The 21,790-nt window shown below is 43.7% G+C and overlaps 1 protein-coding gene and 1 long non-coding RNA gene across 3 annotated transcripts in view; one reads left to right on the forward strand and one right to left on the reverse strand.

Moving 5' to 3' along the window:
* LOC124476236 (A disintegrin and metalloproteinase with thrombospondin motifs 20) overlaps nucleotides 1-21,790 on the reverse strand; it is a 79,355-nt gene that overhangs the window by 15,271 nt on the left and 42,294 nt on the right. Inside the window, exons 16-28 of the mRNA XM_047033183.1 lie at nucleotides 21,127-21,222; nucleotides 18,595-18,761; nucleotides 18,225-18,354; nucleotides 17,373-17,499; nucleotides 16,884-17,094; nucleotides 16,603-16,767; nucleotides 16,169-16,339; nucleotides 14,737-14,856; nucleotides 14,509-14,613; nucleotides 13,143-13,307; nucleotides 12,689-12,955; nucleotides 11,449-11,610; nucleotides 11,038-11,214 (exon numbers count right to left, since the gene is read on the reverse strand). Coding sequence (XP_046889139.1) covers nucleotides 11,038-11,214; nucleotides 11,449-11,610; nucleotides 12,689-12,955; nucleotides 13,143-13,307; nucleotides 14,509-14,613; nucleotides 14,737-14,856; nucleotides 16,169-16,339; nucleotides 16,603-16,767; nucleotides 16,884-17,094; nucleotides 17,373-17,499; nucleotides 18,225-18,354; nucleotides 18,595-18,761; nucleotides 21,127-21,222 — 2,063 coding nt within the window. The remainder of the gene's footprint in view (nucleotides 1-11,037; nucleotides 11,215-11,448; nucleotides 11,611-12,688; nucleotides 12,956-13,142; nucleotides 13,308-14,508; nucleotides 14,614-14,736; nucleotides 14,857-16,168; nucleotides 16,340-16,602; nucleotides 16,768-16,883; nucleotides 17,095-17,372; nucleotides 17,500-18,224; nucleotides 18,355-18,594; nucleotides 18,762-21,126; nucleotides 21,223-21,790) is intronic.
* Nucleotides 267-6,549, forward strand: LOC124476237. 2 transcript variants are annotated; one of them, XR_006957023.1, is made up of 4 exons: nucleotides 267-615; nucleotides 1,588-1,632; nucleotides 1,735-1,854; nucleotides 2,038-6,549. It is a non-coding gene; the product is annotated as an uncharacterized LOC124476237 (long non-coding RNA). The 2 variants fall into 2 exon arrangements; XR_006957022.1 differs by having other exon boundaries at nucleotides 269-615; nucleotides 1,740-1,854.

Consider the following 21,790-nt stretch of genomic DNA (forward strand, 5'->3'; position numbering starts at 1 on the left):
TTCTTTACTGTGGAGCAAGCAGTAGTTGACACTCTACACACATACATCATACATTGTAATTACAGAGGTATTTTAAACACAGAGCAAGGCTCAGCTGACTGGAAAGATCAAAGCCAGCCCATAGAGAGTGGCTGATCTTAAACATAGCAGATTCACAAACCCGCTGCAAACACACTCCCAAAATGATAAGACTATCCCTTCCACTTAAGACAGAAACAGGCAAACATTCTGTGAGGATGGGGGGGGAAAGGGGGGGGGGGGGGAGGGCTCGCAGCCCCTCCTCAGTACTGTCGTCGGAAGAAGAAGAAAAAAATGAAAAGGAAAAAAGAGAAGGAGGAAGAAAGCAAATCACAGCCATACAGGCTGTGCTCGTCGTCTGAACTGTATCTGCTGTTTAACGGCAGGGAAAAGACGTTATATGACCGTGTGTTCCTCCCTCTGCCCAGACAGCCTCATCTGTCAGCCATTAGTTAATCAGGGCTGGTAAAACCGAGCGTAGAAAGCTGGCACAGCTCGTGGGACCAGAGGACAGCTTCACCTCTGAGAGCAAGAGGGGGAAGACCCAGGGACCTCTAGTCCACCACTTTCCTACCCAGACACACACCGCTCTCTCAGGTAAGGCAACTAACAAGTCTGTATGCTTGAAGATTGGGGAAATGTTTTTGCAAAAGTGGGACATAAGTCAATGGCTACTGGTCTTCTGGTGTGCTGTGGGATTTTTGATCCTGAGTGGTATGAATGTATCCTAGTGAGGGTTAAAAGTTGGTTGATACTGGTTGAAGTGAGACATGTAGCATGTATGGCTAGTTAGAGTCCCGTACCTTGGGTTTGGGCATTGGTTAGCTATTGTTAGCTTTATGGTTGCCACGACTGCCTTGAGATAAGTTTATAGGTTAAACTATATGTAAACCCAGAATAGTAAATAGAAATACATGTAACATATTGTAATGGAAAAAAGTTCCTTCATTGCATTTGTACGAAGGCAAACAAGAGGCATGACTAGGTCACATGAAAAAAGATATTCTCTTGGGACAGATTGCACCCCCCCCCAAAAAAAAATAAATAAATAAGACCAATGGCTTTAACTTGCCACATTACTGAATACCTCCAAACCACATGCCTGTGATTCTGTTTAACAATGGCTCTCAACCAGAAAAAAAGTTATATTGCTGATAAGTGATGGGCTTTATTTGGCAGATTATTGTATTCGTTAACAGCTTTAGTAAGTATCATGGTTCCGCTTCACACAGCCTCCATGCATGGCTCTGGTTCACAGTTCGCTAATTTGAGATCCAAACTAAATCCTGCAAATTCATGTTTATTTTGTGTATAAATGTATTAATATGTAAAACAGCTTGTGTAATACAGTATTAAAGTCAAACACGTTTTGATGATAATATAAATGTTGTTTAGCATTAAAAAGCACTAAATAGATGTTATGCTTTTCTATTTCCTATTTTTCTTTCTATCTATAAAAAAAATACTTTTCTTTAATTTTAAATGCTGTTTTTAATTTTATTTGAAATTTTTTTTGGTCATATTTTTTCTCTGTGTGCATAAAAATACGTCTTTGTCTTGGATTGGCAGGTTACGCTCTCATGGTGACCCCACCCTCTCCATCACTGTGGACAGGTAAGCCAATAGCACACATGGAAGCATTTAGAGAAGCATTTAAGAGAGACCAGACTAGTTCCTGTGGAGAAATATCTGTTACTCAGCCAACATGACTATTAGTACAGGTTCTGTCACCTCTGAAGAACACACAAGAAAAGGGACATTTCCACTCTTGTTCCCATTCCCAATGTCACGGATTTGAACATAAAGAAAAAAATCCCTGATCAGAAATTATTACAGGTCAGATGCTGCATGTTTCATTTATTTGCCTAATATTTAACTTGATTGTAAATACCTAAGTTCTCCTTATAATATATTTCATTTACACATTATCTATACTGGTAAATCCTTTAAGACCACTGTGTTCAAAAAGTATGAAAGCTAACTCTTTGCAGAAAGATAAGATGTATCCTATATTTACAGGTTCTAGCAGACACAATATCTCAGCATATCTCAGAGTGCCAAGGCTGAATTCCAATCACATTGCGGAATGCTAGCAGAGCAAGTGGATGGTAATACTAAGCATATGGTAACCGTAGTTACATTTTGTCTTCAAAGGGGATATGAGAAGACCTGGAGCAAGTACAAGCTTGCAGTGCAGGGCTGTGTGAAGGTTGTCCAGAATATTACGCCCTGTACTTGCAAACAGACACTTAAGGTCATGTCAGCTGCATCAAAGATAGTCCAAATATGGCTGTTTTATCCATTCTCAAGATAGTCATGGTTTATCATACTTCTTACAACACAATACAGTGCAGTATGTACCGCCAGTCTTTAAACAGCTACGTTTTAGTATCACATCAACATACATGCATAAAATAGACCATATTGCATTGGGGTGAAATGATACACTCAGCTCACGATACAATATGTATCATGATACTGGGTGTACGATACAATACGTATCACAATATTTTGAACAACATTTTAAATGAAACTGAAATTCAATTAACAGATTTATTTCCCAAACATTAAAATTTTCAATAATTTTCTTCGTTGTACATACAATTTAGTTAACTCAGTTCAAGCGATTTCTGTGAATGCACGCATGAAGCAGGTGTAGAGTAGGTCGCACGATGGTAGCTCAACCAATAGGATCAAACAGACATCATATTGTAAAATTATTGTCATAACTCTATGATATATATTGTAAAAATGTTGTATTGCGATATATTGTTCCACGATATATTGTTACACCCCTAGTATTGCAACATTCTTATATATTATATCGCTACATCATTGTCTGTGTCGTATTTCGTATTTGGAAAAAGATGAAAGAATATGCTGAGGATTTGAGACAGACTGGGGAAGTAAAACATACGGCCAGAGAGCAATCCCAGGCTGCCTTTCTGTTAAAGATCCTGTTTTGCTGGGAGTTTCAAAGACAGAAGTCAAAACAACACATGTTGTCAACGTGGGAACAGCTGGTAAGAGAAGCATCGTGGGGCAGAGGAATGTCAGAGTCATAGATCTTACATCAACCAGGCCAAAACAGCCACCCTGATCCAACACCTAGCACTAACCCTGCACCTCCAGCACAGTCAAACCCTGTCTAATGAAGTCCATACCAAAACCAATCTGGCATGCAAAAATTGTGTAACTAAAGACGTTGCCATTCTAATGATTGAAAGTGGTTAAACCTAAATGTTAAAAAAATGGGCATTGGCATTGCAAACATTGTAGTTCACATTCGCAGGGTAACGAAGTGACACTTGTGTGTACCATATCAGGACCATGTTGACATGGATTTATTGTAGTGGGTGATGGTGACTAAAAGGGATAATGTAAAGTCTAAATTGTTCCACGACTGTCTTAACAAAGTATTTGATAAATTGTGCACTGTAGGAGCCGCTGACCGCATGTGATGGGGAAAGTTCCAGAGACTTAAACAGTGGTCTGTAGTGAGTGCCTAACTGGGCTTCTGCCATCAACAATGGCTCAAATAAACAACTTGTAGAGTAGGTATATTAGGTTTCGCCAGCAGGGCTTTCTCTTGAAGCCAACACCTCTTACAAAAAGTAAACTGAGCAACCATAAGTCAACAAGAAATGGCCAAAAGTGCCCTCCCATCTGTAAGATGTTTAAACTGGAACCTACTTCTATATCCATGTCTCACTCTACTGTTGCTCTACTGAATTGTAAACTTGTAAAGTCAGGACAGAATAGTAAAATGGGAAAAGATGGATGCTAAATAACATGAATATGAATTGAAGTGTCTCTGTTTACATCATTATCAATGTTATAGCCAGTCAACAATCTTTAAATGATGTCAGGTGTCCAGATGTCAAGATATCCCTTGTCATCCCCTTGTTAGGTGTATCTCAAATACAAGCTGACAAAAGAGTAGAGGTATTTGAACCTTAACACCTGCTTGGTGTGTCTCATTAACAAATTCCTCCAAGCTAAACACAGGTTTATGGGGGCAATATTGTTCTATGTTGCAGAGCCAAATAATGTGTTTACCAAAGCTGCTATCTCCTTCTCCAAAAGTGAGAAAAACTCTGCACCTGGTCTCAGCAAATTCAGAGACTGCATAAATCTTTACAAAAAAGACAACATTACTTTATAAAATTAAGATAGAAATGGAACAACCTCAAGTGTGACTACTATTCCTTGTCTTTCGATACATCAAAAGTAGACCTAATACAACCCCGATGTCTCCACTTCGTATTGTCTTCCCTGAAATATGCTCGCAATTACAGCTCTTGAGCGAATATGACTCTTGCAGACGATAAGTTTAGTTCCCCCATATCATGGGAGAACTCAAAATTCCGTGATGTAAACGGCGGTTAATCACGAGCAGAGACAGGGCTGAATATGTAACATCGATGAGAAGACTCAGACATTGACATGCAGGAATTTCCTCACCATCTGGGAGCCAGTGGCCCCCACAGCCTCCCAGAGAAGCAAAAGTAGAAACAGACCTGACAGGTAGCTAACGCACACCGGTACCGTAGGTATTAACACTTTATATAAAGAGTGCTACAATTACATCCATTGTGTCTCTAGCTGACATCTCATCACTAACAGCAGTGTAGAGTGTATTTTATAAGACAGCGGTGAAATGGGATATGCTCCACTGTCTAAGGCAGATCTGTTACTTTGAGATGGTTACTACAACCCTCTTGGACACTTAATCCATCATACTGTTACCCACTCGTACTCCAAGCACAGAGAGAAACACTTTTTCTTTGAGAAAGATCCTGAGGTTTATGAAATCAAGAGCACTGCGTCAACTTGATAGCCATCGACAGGCCTAAATACAAACAGGCCCTATCACATCTTCAGCAGTAGCCTTACGTGAGAAGAGCATGCATTAAAGTGCTGTCGGCAAAAGGATTCACATCGATAAGCTTTAGATACCCTGAGATACTTTGCGAAGCTAGTTGAGGGAAAGCAGACGTTTTCTCTGGCTGTCTACTGAGGGCCCTGTTCACGATCATTGGATAAACCAGGGAAAGCCCAACTTAAATACTTCCAGATTTCTACCCCATGTCTCCTCTTATTTGATTCCACTGAATCCATCCCCAGCTGGAGTGCCCATGAACAAATATTGGCCAAAACGGCCCTCTCCCAAAGTGTCTGTTTCGAGACCCAGGTCTTGTACTGCATGTGGTTTAGACTTGGGCTCTATCCGATCCTTGCATTTTTGTCATATCACTGAGGCTCCATTGACGTTCCTTGTGAATCATGTCCAAAGGACTCCCAAGTATAATTTTCACAGGGCCTCAAAACAGAAGACTATATTTCAAACGAATGCGTTTGACGTCAACCATGCTCATCGCAGATGTTTATCAATCTGCGGCAGGAAGATCACTGGTTTACATGAAAGGCTCTCGTTGCTGACGTCAGATATTTATGTTCCATATGAACTGTATAAATACCTTTTCCATTGCTTGCTCAATCAAACGCTACATCATTGTTTTGTTCAACCGGGATAAAAACAAATCAATCATTGTATGTGATTCGTGTCTTTTGTTTCTAATGAGGCGTGGCTGAATCTTATATTTCCTCTCAAAATTGTTATAAATTGAAAAAAACATCAGTGTTGGCAGAGAGAAGTATGTTAATGGTAGTGTTTTGCTAAATACTCCCAAATAACTCAAGCACATTAGTGTGATGACAAACAGATTGCAATAATGCAGAAAAAATAAAATAAATAGTGTACCTTCTTTCAATATATTATTGCTGTTCTCCACATCTGATTAATACTTTGTTCACGCTGTTAAACTCTACTTCTGTCCCAACAGTTGACTCACATTCACATCTGTTTTGGTGCCTTTAAGACCACATGCCAAATTCTACAGGGCAAAGCAATATCCATTACTGACCACTAAAACCCATCAAACGCAACATTCGGCTTGTTTAGTTAACAAACACTTAAGTCCCCAAAGTAACATCAGCATCCTGCTCTGGTTTTAACATACGCCCAGACAACAGCCATGCAAGTAAAGACTCAGGAATCCTCCAAGGCCCAACCTTCAGTCAGCCATGCTAGGCTTGGATCAGGAAATACAAGATCAGTGATGTCACAACCATCTGACCCCAGGGTGATACCATGGGTTAGGAATATTTTCCTGTCAGTGGCCTCAGGCTAAAGTCAAGTATGTCTATGTTGTCCATGTGGATTTCATTTGAACCAGCACATGTCACTTCAACAACCCCCCTCCAAAGAAGCCCTACTGAACAGGAAATGGTATGTTTTTCCTAGCAATTCCTAGTATACAGGGTATACATTACCAAAATAGTGGTGTGTTTGCCAATTCATCACAACCTGCATAGTACTTCCCAAAAGTCTCCACCACTGCTTTTAAAGGAATCACCTTTTCCTATTGGTGTTTAATATAGTTGATGATCTATGTGTGTACAACTGTGCTGCAACTGCGAAAATAATAAACAAATTGTCTTTGTAAAATAAAAGTTATTATACTCTGACTGTGGTTTTACTTTCCTATTCAGCATCACCTAAACTGGTCAAAATAAATAAAGACATTAGGAGGAAAAAACCTAACCTTTAACCAGTTTTGTTTTTTTGTTTTTTCTACTTCAGGAAGGCCCCACAGCCTAACAAGTACAAATACAAACACCCTTTTTTAGTGATCTGATACTTTGAAAGCATACCAACTTAGAAGATTGTACAAGTACTTATGAGCAAAACCACATTTCAGGTGTTTGAAACAACCAACTGTAATTCATTACTGTCTCCAAGTCAATCAGTAAAAGTAGCTATAAGCTGAAAGATCTTGGATGACTGAGAAGACCCCAAAAATGTAAATCAAGGTAGGTTTCCATGCTGAAGCCATGAGAAATATTTCAGTTATATTTCCGTTATTCCATGTTATGAAATCCAAAAGCTGAAAAGCCATTCTATTTCCTCTGTCTACACAGACAGACCATAAGCCTCTAATAACCCAGCCATTTTTCAACAGGACATGACCTGATACAGGAATTTCTTTCAATACTACATTTCACGTACAGGAATCTAGATGTCCGTCTTATGAATTCAGATGGTTCTGATTGATCTAATAGTAGGTCATATTTTGTAATGCCAGTTGACCTCAAACGTTAGGTTCAGTCAAAATACATGTTATTCTTCTAATCTTCAAATCTAATTCTTCATCTAATGTCAATCCTGTTTGAGTTACACCCTTCATTTGAACACATTATGTCATACAATAACAAAGGTAAAGATCAAATTGTGCCAGCATTGATTAACCCCAATAACTGCTGTAGTCTAAGTGATACTTTGTCGGTTTCTAGCCAAAGGCATTGAAGGCATTACATTCAGCCTGTATTACCACAATTGTACACAGATGTGCCAGTTTGTGCCAAAGTTTGATTTGGATTAAGTATGTTTTCTCTTGGGGGTTTTCAAAATAAAACTATAAAAACCATAATAAAAACTAAATGTGGCCTGGTGTCTGCTAAACACTATAGGCTACATTATGAAAGAGGAGGAGCAGCATAGATTTCAAGGTTGCCTCAAAGGATCTCATACGATAAGATCCCATATGATAAAAAAAATACCTAAAGGTCACTAGGTCTATCGCAGGTCAAATACCAAATGCCACAAACTGGACCAATTTAAAAGAAGTCTTTTCAATACAGTTATGTGACCTCAAGGAGGCATACAATCTATGTCAACACGTATTAGAATGTATTATATAGAGAGTACATTTGATAATCAGGTATCAATGCATTTGTAATGTACGCATCTATGACAGTTGTTACTTTAATAATAACATAATACATAAACCATGTTAGTTTGAGAAGCTCAAGGACTCATGTGAACAATTCATCCACATAGGAAGGGATGGGAATAAGCGTTTATCATATTGAGGATGGAAATGCTTGACATTCCAATATGGTAGTTCATAAATGTGTTGTGGTTATGTTAGTTACTCAAGTTATTCATGTTTTTCTTCTTCTTTTTTTTTAACCAAGACCAGACATTAAGATGTGATGATAAACACATGAACAATTAGATTTTCTAATGATACGGCTTAGTGATTTTATTTCCCTGATAGCTTTAATAATTTGTCATCCTATAGTGATGTGTTTTAAGTTTAGAAAGTATTACTCAAACTAGTTATTTTGCCAATCCATCCTTGCCATGTACCACAGCCTGAAACATTGAAAAACAACACAAATGTCACAACCGTTACGTTTCTTTAATATTCTTAACAGAGAGCAAAGCTAAATCAACATGTTTATGTATTTTTGCATGTGGATGAAATAAATAAAAAATAGAGGAACAACATATGAACAACAAGTATAAAATGGTGTCACCCTCTGTGGCGTGGCAACATCACTGAGCACCTTAGAGTTAAAGGAGGAAGGCACAAGGATACCTGGGGAGGATGGAGAGTCTTGGATGGAGTGAATGTCTCCGGACAAACAGAGACACAGTGAGAGGAATGAAAAAGATCCCAGAGAGACCTCGGAGGATGAGAGGTGACGGTCAATACATACAGAACCTTTCGATATGGTGACACTTTGCTTGGATCATGAGTCAGAAAGCCTTCATGGCACTGTGGCAAGTTAGACATGACTTCCCGTAGAACCTACTGGTGAAACATCAAGTGATGGGAGATTACATTAAAGTGTGATGTTATACTGTGTGGTTGGTTAGCCGTAAAGCAAAGTGTGCAAAGTGCTGTGAAGTAATGGTTGGATAATATGTCCTCTTTGAGACTGCTGTTGTGTAGGTACTGACTAATAATTCAAGCAAAGTGTTACATGATCTGAATGGAAAAAGAAAACATTAAAGCTGCAACAATGAATTAACTACTGTAAACAAATAAATAAATTCAACAAAAAAAAAAATAACAAAATAAAATCCTTCAGAAAATATAAAAACTGGCCCAGGAGAATAGTGAAACAGCAACAAATGACTACAATATTATAAGAAAGAGGTATTTAAGTGTGTTAGTTGGTAAGTGATTTTTTACCAACTCATTTAGAAGCTGCAGACGTGAAAACTGCATTGCTATTGTTGTGCATTCTGATCAACTGCATTGTGATCAACTTTACTCACTTTGAAGTTCTAACATACTGTTACAGTATTTGACCAGGAAATGTGTCAACTAATGTAACTACTGCATGTACAGCAGTGTCTTTTGTTCACTTCATAAATATAGACAGATTGATGTTGGTAATGAAGTCCTTCTGAAAACAGCATTTGGCAACATTTTATATCCAGGTTATGTTAATTGCATTGTAACTACATAGCAATACCTATGGGAATAACTTAATAAAATAGTTACATACAAACTGCTATTTGTAAAGTGTAGCACTAAGTGTTAGCTGTATAGGTTATTACAAAAGTGTAAGATAGGCCAGTTTAGGGCAGGTGTGTAAATGCCAAGCCGATGTTGTAAAGGGACAGGTTGTGTCACCAAAACTAGCTAAATATAAATATTCACTTAGCCCTGATTATCCCAATCTTCCCATACCAAGTTTCACTTCTATAATAACAATATAATTTTTAGAATAATAAAATGATGAAGTGTACCTCCGTTATAATTCCTATTATAACAACATGGTTACTACTAGTATTATATTATGTAGTTACATGATAGTTAAAGTAACTTTAATGTAAAGTGTTGCCCAGCATTTTGATGTAAACTTCAATAAGTGTAGTTCAACATTAGACAAAAGGCAGATTCCTATTGATAGGCCTACAGTCCAGAGCTTGGTCAACTTACTGTAACTTACTGTCCTAAGAGCCAACCGAAAGGGCACAGTCACTTGTGCCACTACGATCATCTAAGAAATTAGCTGTGAAATGCAACACAGACTGGTGAGAGCGACAGGAGAGTACCCTAAAAGTTGTGATGTTGAATATTTTCCAAAACTCATATCCCTGAATTTTAAATGTGTATGTCATCTGTGTGAAACTGGAACTGGAAAAGCTCAGTATGGTCTTGTATAGACCTAACCTGTTTGTACACCCGATACTCCAGCATTATCATTCAAAGGCATTATAGCTTGTATATGATTTACATTATGTAAAGCTTTGTATTTTCCTAATTTAATTTAAACTATCTCTGACATGGGCATTTGTAAGTCCTATATCCTGGGGATTGTAGCTTTCATTGGCATTGTTATTGACTTAACGTTGATATTACATGGGAGGTATGGGGCAGGGAGCATCTCAATTATTATGTTCTAATAGAGATTACACAATATTAAGAACTGCATTTCACTTTTAAGCTATAATTTAAAAACGATTTCATAATATCAAAAAGACTAGAAAAAAGTTTTGAGAATACTTTCCTCTTTACAAAGTATTATTATTCAGTATGAGAAGCAAGAGGTCTAACCAAAAGCACCAGTAAAATATTAAATATATTCAGTTATAAAACCTATCCACTAAAATGTAATCAAACTGTACAAAGATACATATACAGAATACATTAACAGTCATTTGTTGCTGTTTGATAGAGGCAATAATATTAGAACTCTTATACACAAATATACACTTGTGTACTTCGGATACAGGCTGAAGACAGCAATCACAAAAAACATTTACTTCATGCTTCACATTCGAAATAAATATATTTTGTGTTATTCATTTGCGTCTACGAATACATGGCGATGTTGGACAACATCGTCTGTCTAAATTATAGATTTAATTTTGGAGCCAAAGCTCAAAATGGAATCCATGTGTGTCTAATGATTCCCAAAAGTGGAGCAGCATAACTAGCACCATGCCCCTGCAGGGCCCTCATGGGTGGGCCGGAGCTAGCATAAATGCTAATGCTCTATTGGCTTTCTTACAAATAGGCTAAAACATAGTTAGCAAACACGGGGGGGGGCAGAAGTACACTCCCTGTATACAAGCACACTCCATGTCTACTCACAGTGATGGGCCCCAGTGAGACAGGAAGTAAAGGAGGGAATGAGGAAGTACTATCGTACCAGCTTCCATGGGCGGCGTTGCCAGGAGACGTTGCCAGGGCAGGGTTGCTGGTTGCACTGCTCCATGTCTGGGGGCTTGTCCAGGACGTCACAGCTGTGGTCGATGAGTCTCTGGCCATTTGGTCGCTGGCACAGGACCAGCCGACTCCGCCGCCCTCCTCCACACGTCTGGGTGCACTGTACAGAGGAAGGAATAGTTTTTAAAAAGAAATAAGGCTTTGGTGGAATAAACTTACTCCACAAAGGGTCTCTACAGTAAACTTGATACTTCTTCTTCGGTCACTACACGTGAAGATGAATGATCTTTCACCCATCATTGTCTTTCAAATCAGGTCAGGTCAAGTCAGGTAAACAAGCAGCACGCTGACTACAAACTCAGGGAGTTTGTGTCGCGGCCGGAGTCCTCCTCACCTCTCCCCAGATGCCATAGTTCCACAGAGGGCAGGGTCCTGAATCACAGCTCTTGGACTCAGGCGGTTTGACCCTCTCGTCACAGTAACTGTTGCTGCGTCCCTCCGCGTCCTGACACACAACCACCCGCCTCTGGAAGCCCCCAGCACAGGTACTGGAGCACTGCAGGGCCACAGAGGGGGGATATGTTAGTGTTGCACTGTGGCTATGATATGGACATGATTTCAACAAATAGACACATGCATATATAAGGTATAGCAGGAGATATTAGAAATTTAAGAATTGTATTATTGTTGCACTGACATGATTAGCATGAGCTTATCAGTGGCGTTAGTGTGAGTACGAGATCCTGTCTGGCACCCATGAAATTATTTGATGTTGCACTCAATAATTTTGTACTGGTCACTATAGTAGTTTAGTGGTAATGTTGCACTGGGGTTAATATGTTATTAGTATTATTGTTTTCAATGCCTGGTAACTGAGATGTGGTTACCTCTATATTGTGGCTAGACCATTCCTTGACTCACCACCAAAATATTGTTAAAACTATGCAGTTCTGCTCTTTGATCATGTTCTGGACTTTCTATATGCACTATACATATGTCACTTTGGATAAAAGCATCTGTTACATGAATATAATGTAAATAACATGTAGTGGTTGTCTGTCAAGGAGGAAACACACAGGTACAAACAGGAACCACACAGGTACAAACAGGAAACACACAGACACAAACAGGAAACACACACAGACACAAACAGGAAACACACACAGACACACCTCATTCCTATCAAGCTCACAATCAGACTAAAACCAGCTGTACTGTGTAAATGATTCCCCAGAAATGGAAAACATGGATCATTGAAAGAGAACCGACAGAAAGAAACCTTGAACTTGAGCAGGTATGTCTCCTGCATCCAATTAAACAGTATCCCTCTCTGTGATTGAACACAGTCAGAGGCAGATGTCTAATGTGAGACTCAGCAGCTACTGACCACAACCAGCCACAGTATATGTACCATAGTATACCACTGTGGAAGGTTTACAGTGTGTTGTATAAATGTAGTATGTGGTATAAAACTTCAATGTGGTGGTGCGCTCTCCCCCAAAAAAGTACCAAGATCCAAATGTTGTACGGCTGTCAAAGGAAAGCCCTTTGAAAGACAATAACGTTTTCTCAAATAACCTTTCCAAAGCATAGTTTGTCTGTTTGTTTTGTTTAACAGTGTACGGAGGACATACTGCTCCCCAGGGTCCCGTCCTCCACTGGTTGTCTGCGGACGGGACGTTCCAGCTGCTGTGGCCAGGGTGGTGTCCGGGGTCGTGGGGGTAGCCATAGGGCTGGTCGTTGGGTCTCTGGTGGTAGATGGAGGGGCAGGGGGCGGCGGTACACTCCTGCTCCGTGGTAGGCTTGTCGTCCTGGTTACAGAGGCTCTCCTCCACCTGGCGGTGGTAGTTACTGCACATCACCTGTCTGGTGGCCCTCCCAATGCCGCAGGACACCGAACACTGGAAACAGAGCAGTAAGTCACACTGTATTCTAATAATAATACCGTTTTTATTTAGCAGTTTTTTTATCTTTAGACCCGCCGCCTCTTCATCTGCCGTTAAATCCTCCACCCTTCAGCTACGCCCACTCTGTAGGGGGTCCACACACAGATGAGCCATGTAAACGAGCCAGACGAAGGGGACGTACTGTAGACCACTCTGAGGAGCGCCACTGGCCGCAGGGACTGAAGCACGCCGAGGATTCTGGGGGCCGGGGAAGATGGTCACAGGAAGACTTGTCGGCCACGACTCCCTGAGCGTCTCTGCAGCTGACGTAGCGAGCTCGCTTGCCCTTCCCACAGCTCACCGAGCACTGACCACACATCCCCACACACACACACACACACACACACACACACACATAGATAGATAGATACACACACATACATGCAGGAACACACAGGCATGCATAAAAACACACATGCATTCAGGAACACACACACCCACACATACACACCCAAACACAGAAAAAAAGAATAGCATAGTACATCAGTTTTGCACATAATCATCCTTACAGTACAGTGATTGTTTGGACGCTTTGTTCAAAGGACTCCAGTCCAAACGCATTGCACAGCTTCCAGAGAATAGGACAGGAAGACTCCATGTTGAGGCCTTCCCAGATGGTGACACTGTGACTAATCACAAGGAGGGGTAAACAGCCCTGGAGGTATGAATATCTAATGTAATCACTAGGCTCCAGCTCATGCACACACAACGATCCCAGTCATATCCATGACAATCAACATTCCGCAACTTCACGCAAATATAAAGCAGAATGGCTCCTGAGGGGAATGTATGACTGGGTGTGTATATGGGAGTGTGTGTGTGTCTGTGTGTTTATTATGTGTGTGTGTGTGTGTGGGGGGGGGGGCGGCGGGGGGGGACATTGAGAGAGGGATCTTTATTCTTCAGGACCACACTGCCTGGCAATGGCCTCCTTTTTGACATGCAAGCTCACAGCCTCTCAGATTGACAGACAAGTCTCGATCTTGGAAATCCAAGCCTTGTGTTTAGAGTAAATCTGTTCTCCATTTGCACGGGAAAAAACAATACAAAGCAGAGAGACATATTTCCCAACCCAGACACCGAGTCTTTGTAGTGTGTGTGTGTGTGTGTGGGTGTGTGTCTGTGTGTGTGTGTATGAGGGAGTGTACATGTGAGTTTGTGTGTTTGCTGGACAAAGCAAAGTACAGTATAAAAGAGAGAAAGAGCCAAGAATGTGATTGTTTGTCTCCTGTCCTATGTGTGTGTGATATACTAGACTGTGTCTGTGATGTACTGTAGTGTGCATGTGTGTGTGATGTACTGTGTGTATGTGTGATGCACTGTAGTGTGTGTGCGTGTGTTCGTGTGATGTACTGTGTGTACGTGTGATGTATTGTAGTGTGTGTGTGTATGTGTGATGTACTGTAGTGTGTGTGTGTGTGTGATGTGTTGTGTGTATGTGTGATACCACGTGACTGCGGTGTGAGTGTACGAAGCAGAACGTGAGGGGGGGGGGGGGCGCTACTCACCGTGGTCCAGGAGCCGTACCTCCACTGGGTGAGGTGTCCCGAGGCGTCAGGGCGCACGGTGCCGTGAGGACGGGAGGCCCAGGGGCACGCTGGCATCTCACAGTCCTGGACACGTCAACACACACACAGAATACACCCTACTAGATCTGGGCCGGGTGCTTGTGCGCCTGCCGGTGTGACCGTACAAACGTGTGTGTTTACGTGTGTGCTCGTGTTTGCTCCCTCTACCTGGCTGTCCCTGGGTCTGGCTGCTGCGTTGCACTCCCGGTCGTCCACGTCGACGCCGTACGCTCCTGACACACACCTCACCGCCCGCATCTGGTAGCCATGGCCACAGGTCACTGCACACTGCAACAGCACAGGATACAGAGACAGAGTCCGTGGAAGGTCTTGGACTAGAATAGACGAGTCTAGACTACACCACAGAAGTCTAGAATAGACCCGAAAGGTCTAGACCACACCAGACCAGCCTTTTGTCCAGTCAAGTGTAGACCACATAAGTCTAGAATAGACTAGACCTGTACAGGCCACACCAGATCAGATCAGACCAGACCAGACCAGACCAGTACAGACCAGACCAGTCGAGTAGAGACCAGACCAGACTTTCTACCTCCTCGTCTCGACCCCTCCACAGCTCCCTGTTAGCATTTGAGTCAAGTCAGGGCCATCCAGGACTAAGAGCACAGAGGAAGTGCCAGGGGATACGTTTATTTGAGCAGCAAATTATGATTACACAGGTATTAACAAACCAATATATTCCAGCTCTGTAAATACACCTATCTGATTTTCCCACCCGCGAACACGTCTGGCTGCCTATTAGAAGTATAAACTCCTTCATGAACGGCCAAAGACATTCATTCATCCACTCATTTCCTTTCAACTTGTGCTTTAGCTTAACCCCAGGTATGTCTATTGAGCCAGACTGAGAGGGAGTATCAGTCAAACAAGGCTTTTATGAAGTGACGAAGATGTATGGGACATTGGGACATATGGGATGGTGTGTGCGTGTGTTTGTGAATGAGTGTGTGTGTGTGGGTGGGTGGGTGTGTGAGCGTGTATTCTGTTGCCTGTCACAGTCTTTTGTACGTCCTGATCCAAATGTGTGTGTGTGTGTCGGAGAGTGTGTGTGTGTGTGTGTGTGTGTAAGTGTGTGTGTCGGAGAGTGTGTGTGTGTGTGTGTGTGTGTGTGTGTAAGTGTGTGTGCGGCTCTTTGAAAAGCAGCAGGGGAACCTGATAGCCTGGTGAGTTATGGGGTGGTGTGCTCCATCCTGAGCTTCCATTTCCTCCCTCGCACTCTCACTCTGCCCTCATATCCTGTCAGAGTAAATCTGACCCCCCCCCCCTGCCACACACACACACACACACACACATACACTGCACACACACAAACGAGCATGAGGCATGGGACATATATACAGGTAAACACACTTCACCATTCAATCCCTGCAGCTTGTCACCGATCTCATTCTCTCTCTCTTTCTCGTACACACACGCGTGCTCTCAGTCTCTGTCTCACTCCCTCACACACACACACACACACGTCTCTCTTTCTCTTACACATCCATACAATAAAAAAAACACACGGATGAAACCTATTTCCTTCCTTAAACACACACACACAGCCATCCAGACGGTTCCTGCCCAGTCGTGCCGTACTCACCGCTCCCCACACGCCGACCTGCCATGAGGCACACTCTGGCATCTGGCAGCCCCCCACCGTCGGGGGCTTGGCGGAGGGGTCGCAGAAGTGCTCGCCTAGCTTCTCCTCGCCTACCGCCCAGCTACACGACACCTGCCTGTGTCTCATGCCCTTCCCACACGTCACCATGCACTGGGACACAGACACGGAGGGAGAGAGATGAAGAGAGGTGGACAAAGTGAAAAGGAGAAAGAGAGAGAGAGAGAGGGATGGAAAGAGAGAGAGAAGTAAAGGGCGACAGCGAGAGAGTGAAAGAGAGAAAGGAGTGTGTCATTTTTGCATATATATATTTTTGTTTAACGTATGTGTATTATTGGGAGTGTTTAGATTCAGGTATGAGGTCATGTGTGTGCGTGTTCATATATGTGTGTGTGTGTGTGTGTGTAGACCCCTACCTCACTCCACTCGCTGGCGGACCACTCGGGACAGCCCTGGCCATTGCAGCTCTCGGTGACGACCCTCTGGTACTCACTACAGTCCCTGTCCACCAGACGCCCGCCTAGGTTGTTCATGCAGTAAGAGTCCCTGGTCCGAGTCCCCCGGCCACACGTCTTAGAGCACTACCCAAGCAGCCGGATTGAGTATTGATCAGAGGGTAGAACATGGCGTTGGGTATTAGCGAGATGACATACAGTACTTTGGGCTTTGACACGACATGTTTAGCAGTGCTTCCTACCTGGGACCATGCACTGTACTGCCAGCTCTTGAGCAGACAGTCACCATGGCATGGCTCCCTTGTCTGGGGTTTGGCGAGGTCCCCACAGGCCCTGGCCTCCATTCTCTCACTCTGCCTCTTGGACAGGCTGTACTGCATGCACTGCACGTCCATGGTCCGGTAGCCTGGACCACACTTAGCAGAACACTCACTCTTCCCTGCTACGTGCCACCTGGGAACACACACAGGCAGTAGTGAAACACAGAGTGTATGTACGTATGGGAGTCAGGTGGCTGAGTGGTTAGGGAATCGGGCTACTAATCAGAAGGTTGCCGGTTCGATTCCCGGCTGTGCCAAATTACTGTGTCCTTGGGCAAGGCACTCCCCCCCTGCTTGCCTCAGGGGAATGTCTCTGTACTGTATGTCGCTCTGGATAAGAGCGTCTGCTAAATATCTAAATGTACATGTACCATGCGTGTGCTGTGTTCTAGTGTGTCGTGACTCCAGTACCTGAGTTCACAGTCAATGTTACATGGCTCAGGCGCAGCACTAGGACGGGGTAGATGTTCACAGCGCTGGTCCGACACCTCCAGGTGGTCGCTCTTACGCACACACATTGCCTTGCGCCTCCGCTCACCTACACACGCACACACGGTTTGAATTAGACCCCATCTGTCTAGAGGCTCCAATGGCAATAAATGGATTTTTCTCTTTCTTAAATGATTCTCCCTCTGATACTGTGCACTGCTCTCCCCTGAACCCTGGAGACTGGCCTGAGATTACACCCTTCATCAGGACCCTGCTAGTGATGCTGAGAGTGTGTGTGTGTGAATATGTTTGCGGGAGTGTGTGTGTTTGTAAGTGTTCCCGCCTGTTTGAGCGCTGGGGGCAAAGCAAGCCCCAGGAAGTCTAAGGACCTGTGTTCTGGAGAGCAGCCGAGGGGCAGGTGTGTGTGTGTGTGTGTGAGGTCCAGACGCAGGTGCTGCGGATGGGACCTCACAGCCTGCCAGCGCAGGCCTAGCACGGCCTCTCCATGACAGACCAAGGTAATGGCGCTGTAGCTGATTTAGCAGATTAGGTGAAGACGGCCATTTTGCTTACTTCATGCTGTACTGCATACACATTCTGAGTTGACCCTTTGAGTGAAGTTTAGGTTTGGCAAGTACTGTAGGCTCCCAAAGGATACATCTCCAAATCTGCCTTACATGCAAGATCGTATGTCTCGATCTCATACACATTGACAGCACACCAATTATCGTTAGCAAACAGCAATCATGGGGAAGGATTGTGTAGCATAATATTATGGTCCTGGGAAGTGTTGAAGGAAATGGGCTGTGTTGTGGTGGACGACCATAACCTCACCCTGACAGGTGCGGCTGCAGTCCAGCCAGGCCCCTGAAGGCTCCCACACAAACTGCTCACGGTGCTCCAAGATGGGGATGTTGAAGGAGTAGCGTACATCAGGGTTGTACAGGTTCCCCACACACAGAACCTGCGCCAAGGAGGAAGGGATTAGCTTCAGCGTTAGCCGTTAGTAGATAGAGAGAGAGAGAGAGAGAGAGAGAGAGAGAGAGAGAGAGAGAGAGAGAGAGAGAGAGAGAGAGAGAGAGAGAGAGATGGAAAGAAAAGGAGAGGAAAGAGAGACATAGATAGAGGGCAAAGAGAGATATAAAGAGAGAGAGAGAGATTTAAAGAGAGGTAGGGAAATAGAGAAGTGAGAAAGCAGCCTTGCCTGTAGAATGAGCTCCTCCTCAATGCGTTCAGTACAGTTGATACGCTCCTCTGTGGTATCTGAGCCGCTGTACTCAATCACGGTTCCCTTAAAGGTGATTTCCCTTTTGAACATGGCCACCACAAAGTTCCCATTCAGCAGGAAGTTGGACTGGCTGTCAGATAGAGCTGAAAGGATGGAGGAAGTTAAAAAGTTTAGAAAATATATCTGTCAAAGGACTTTTGAGCATGTTTCCCCACATAAATGTGCAGCAGATTGTATAAAATGTAAACATTCATTTTGTGTGGCCCACGTGGTTCTGTGAAACTATTGTTGCATGTGGGACTGTTGGAATGGTGATGGCTCCAGACTCCAGTCATTTAGGAATGGACCCCTTGATTGTTCTTACTGACTATGACTGATTTACTATGCTAACACTGTTACACCGCAGTCTCCACACTCAAATATGTTCATAAACACACATCAGCAAATGCACATTCTGAGGTCCAGTACAGATTTAAACACCAACAACCTCTTTCGACATGCTTAAATGGCGTTGTCCCTCAAAATATGCAATAAATACATGTTGAAACAATGTGTGTAATTACGTTTTTTGGTACAACTTTGTTTACGTTCATGTCTTGACATGACAAGACTAGGGGCCCCATTTAACCGATCTGAAACAGAAGTATTAAACGCAAAACTCAAGTTACTTTGTGGGCGGAACTCGGGCGCTGTTGCTACTTTACCGGCGCAAAAAATCACTCTTGCGCCCGACGCAAATCTAAAGGGGTTGGTATAAAGTAGCTTACTCATAGGTGTGGTTTGGGCGTAACGGGCAATAAACCAATCAGAGCTTCATCTCACATTCCCTTTAAAAGCAGGCGCGCTTGTTCCATTGCGAATTTCTATTATAATGCCGGATTTGCCATGCGCACGCCAGGAGTGGTTCACAGCCGAGGAAACCGACGTTCTCGTCAGGGCCGTAAAAGACAGAGAAGTGACATTGTATTGGGATGGGAGAAACCCAAATGATCTTCTCCTTATATACCTATGTGTCTTGCCACTATTGGTCAAACAATTTGATCCGTCATTACTGCAGTTAGCCTGAATAATTTGGGTAAATGTGTATGCCAGATTTATGCCTTTTTTCACATCTTCATGGACACCATCTTTAAGGGAAAGTGTGGTCATATTTTTCCTCGTAATTATGCATGGTTTGCAAAAATGGGAACTGCTGCGTCTGTGTAGATGAGAGAAGCAAAGTGTATGCGCGTTGTGCACACGCTACATTATAGCCAAACACGCGCCCTTAAAATAGCATCTGAATAACGCGCCACTGACTTTAGGGGCCCTATCTTGCACCCAGCGCAATTGACTTTGTCAACGACGCAAGTATCATTCCTAGTTTGCACTCGAGGCACAGCAGACTTTTCCCTCCACAGACACACGTCGGTAAATTAGGGAATGACTTTGCGCTCCCGGGGGCGGTTCAGCGAAAAAAGGAGGCGTGTTCCGGCGCAAGCATTCCATGGTGATATTTTGCAGTTTCAGAAAAACAATTCCGCCACTGACCAGGAAAAACGTAGTCTAAAGTCAATGGCGCATTATTCAGATGCTATTTTAAGGGCGCAAGCTTGGCTCGTGTGCACTGCTGGCGAGGCCAGGGTCTTCTTTCTGCGAAGCTACGTTTAAGCTGCAAGGTAAGCTGCACACTCTAATTTACCGACGTGCGTGGGAAAAGTCTGCTGTGCGTCGGGTGCAAAATAGGAATGATACAAAGTCAATTGCGCTGGGTGCAAGATAGGGCCCTCGGAATCCTGTCATATTTAAACCTCTGGCTACCGGTTGAGCTTTCCAATGACAGGTAGGTAGCTCTGACGGTTTTCCCTCACATTTGCTGGTACAGAAAATAGCTAGAGACACACTTGCACACACACACAGACACTACACACAGAGAAACACACACACTTACAAACAACCACAAACACACAAGCACACAAACTCAAATACATACACTCAACACACACTGACACAGAGAACCCCACGCACACACCAGTACATTGTAGTGTAGAGTTGACCTCACCCAGGTTCTATCCATTTCCATGTGGTACGGGCTACACATGCCTCTAATTAGCCTCATTCATCTTCTTCTGCCTCTGACACCTAGTTTGCTTTCCCAGCCAGTCCCGCTCTCTTCTACCCAGCCAGGCCCGATCTCCTCTACCCAGCCCCGCTCTCCTCTACCCCGGCAGTCTCTCTCTCCTTTACCCAGATGCTTACATACCCCGCCACACGTCCCTCTCACACACTCTGACAAGGAGGAATGACCGGTGGTCTATTGCACGCCCTCACTTCCTCTGCCCCGTCATTAGCAGGGTCACCTCACACCTAGGATCACTGGAAAGGCCTGACCTCTGTAAGACCCCGGGAATAATCAAAGTGACCTAGGCTGCCCAGAGCCCACAACTTAAGGGTTCTCTCCCAGCTAATATGGTACATTCACAGAGTGGTTTTCATGGTTTGTCAGAGTGTGCTGACATGCTAACTTACCGAGGTAGTTGTCATCCTCTGGCTTCCCAGAGTAGCTGACCTGTTTGATATCAATGTTGGTGGCTCCCGCTGGGATCCGAACCACAGTGTTGTAACCTGAGAGAGAGGAAGAGAGAGGGAGAGAGAGGGGGGGAGGGAGAGGGGGGGAGAGCACACTAGTGGGTGAGAGCGTTTTGACGTGCTAGGCACCGAGGTAAGGCTAGCCAGCTGTGGTACTGAGCAGTCACTCACACCTTGAGTTAATGGCTTCCCTATGTCACGGGAAGCTGGTCAGGCCAGGCTAGCTACAGACTTGCGCTGCTAACCTTCGGGATTCAAATGTCATCCCTGGAAAAATAGAAAGGGGTCATTTCACTCTCAGAGGCCCTTCCTTGAAATCCTATATAATTACACCGTGGCCCAACGCTTGCCCTGTAATTTACCTGCATCTGTGTTCTGTGACAGCAAGGAGTGGGGGGATGAGGGGAGAGGAGAGGAGCGAAGAGACGCAACAGGCCGTAGAGGTGAGAGGAGGGCAACGAAGAGAGAATGAGATGGAGGAGAGGGGAGGAAGGTACGAGACGAGGGAGAAGGGAAGCAGGACGAGGAAAGGATCATGGGAGGATAAGAAAGGAGGATGGGGAAATCAGAAGGGATGACGCTGGGAGCTACCCAAATTGGAAAA

The sequence above is a fragment of the Hypomesus transpacificus genome, chromosome 14 (genome assembly GCF_021917145.1).
Source record: "Hypomesus transpacificus isolate Combined female chromosome 14, fHypTra1, whole genome shotgun sequence".
Classification (NCBI taxonomy): Eukaryota; Metazoa; Chordata; class Actinopteri; order Osmeriformes; family Osmeridae; genus Hypomesus; species Hypomesus transpacificus.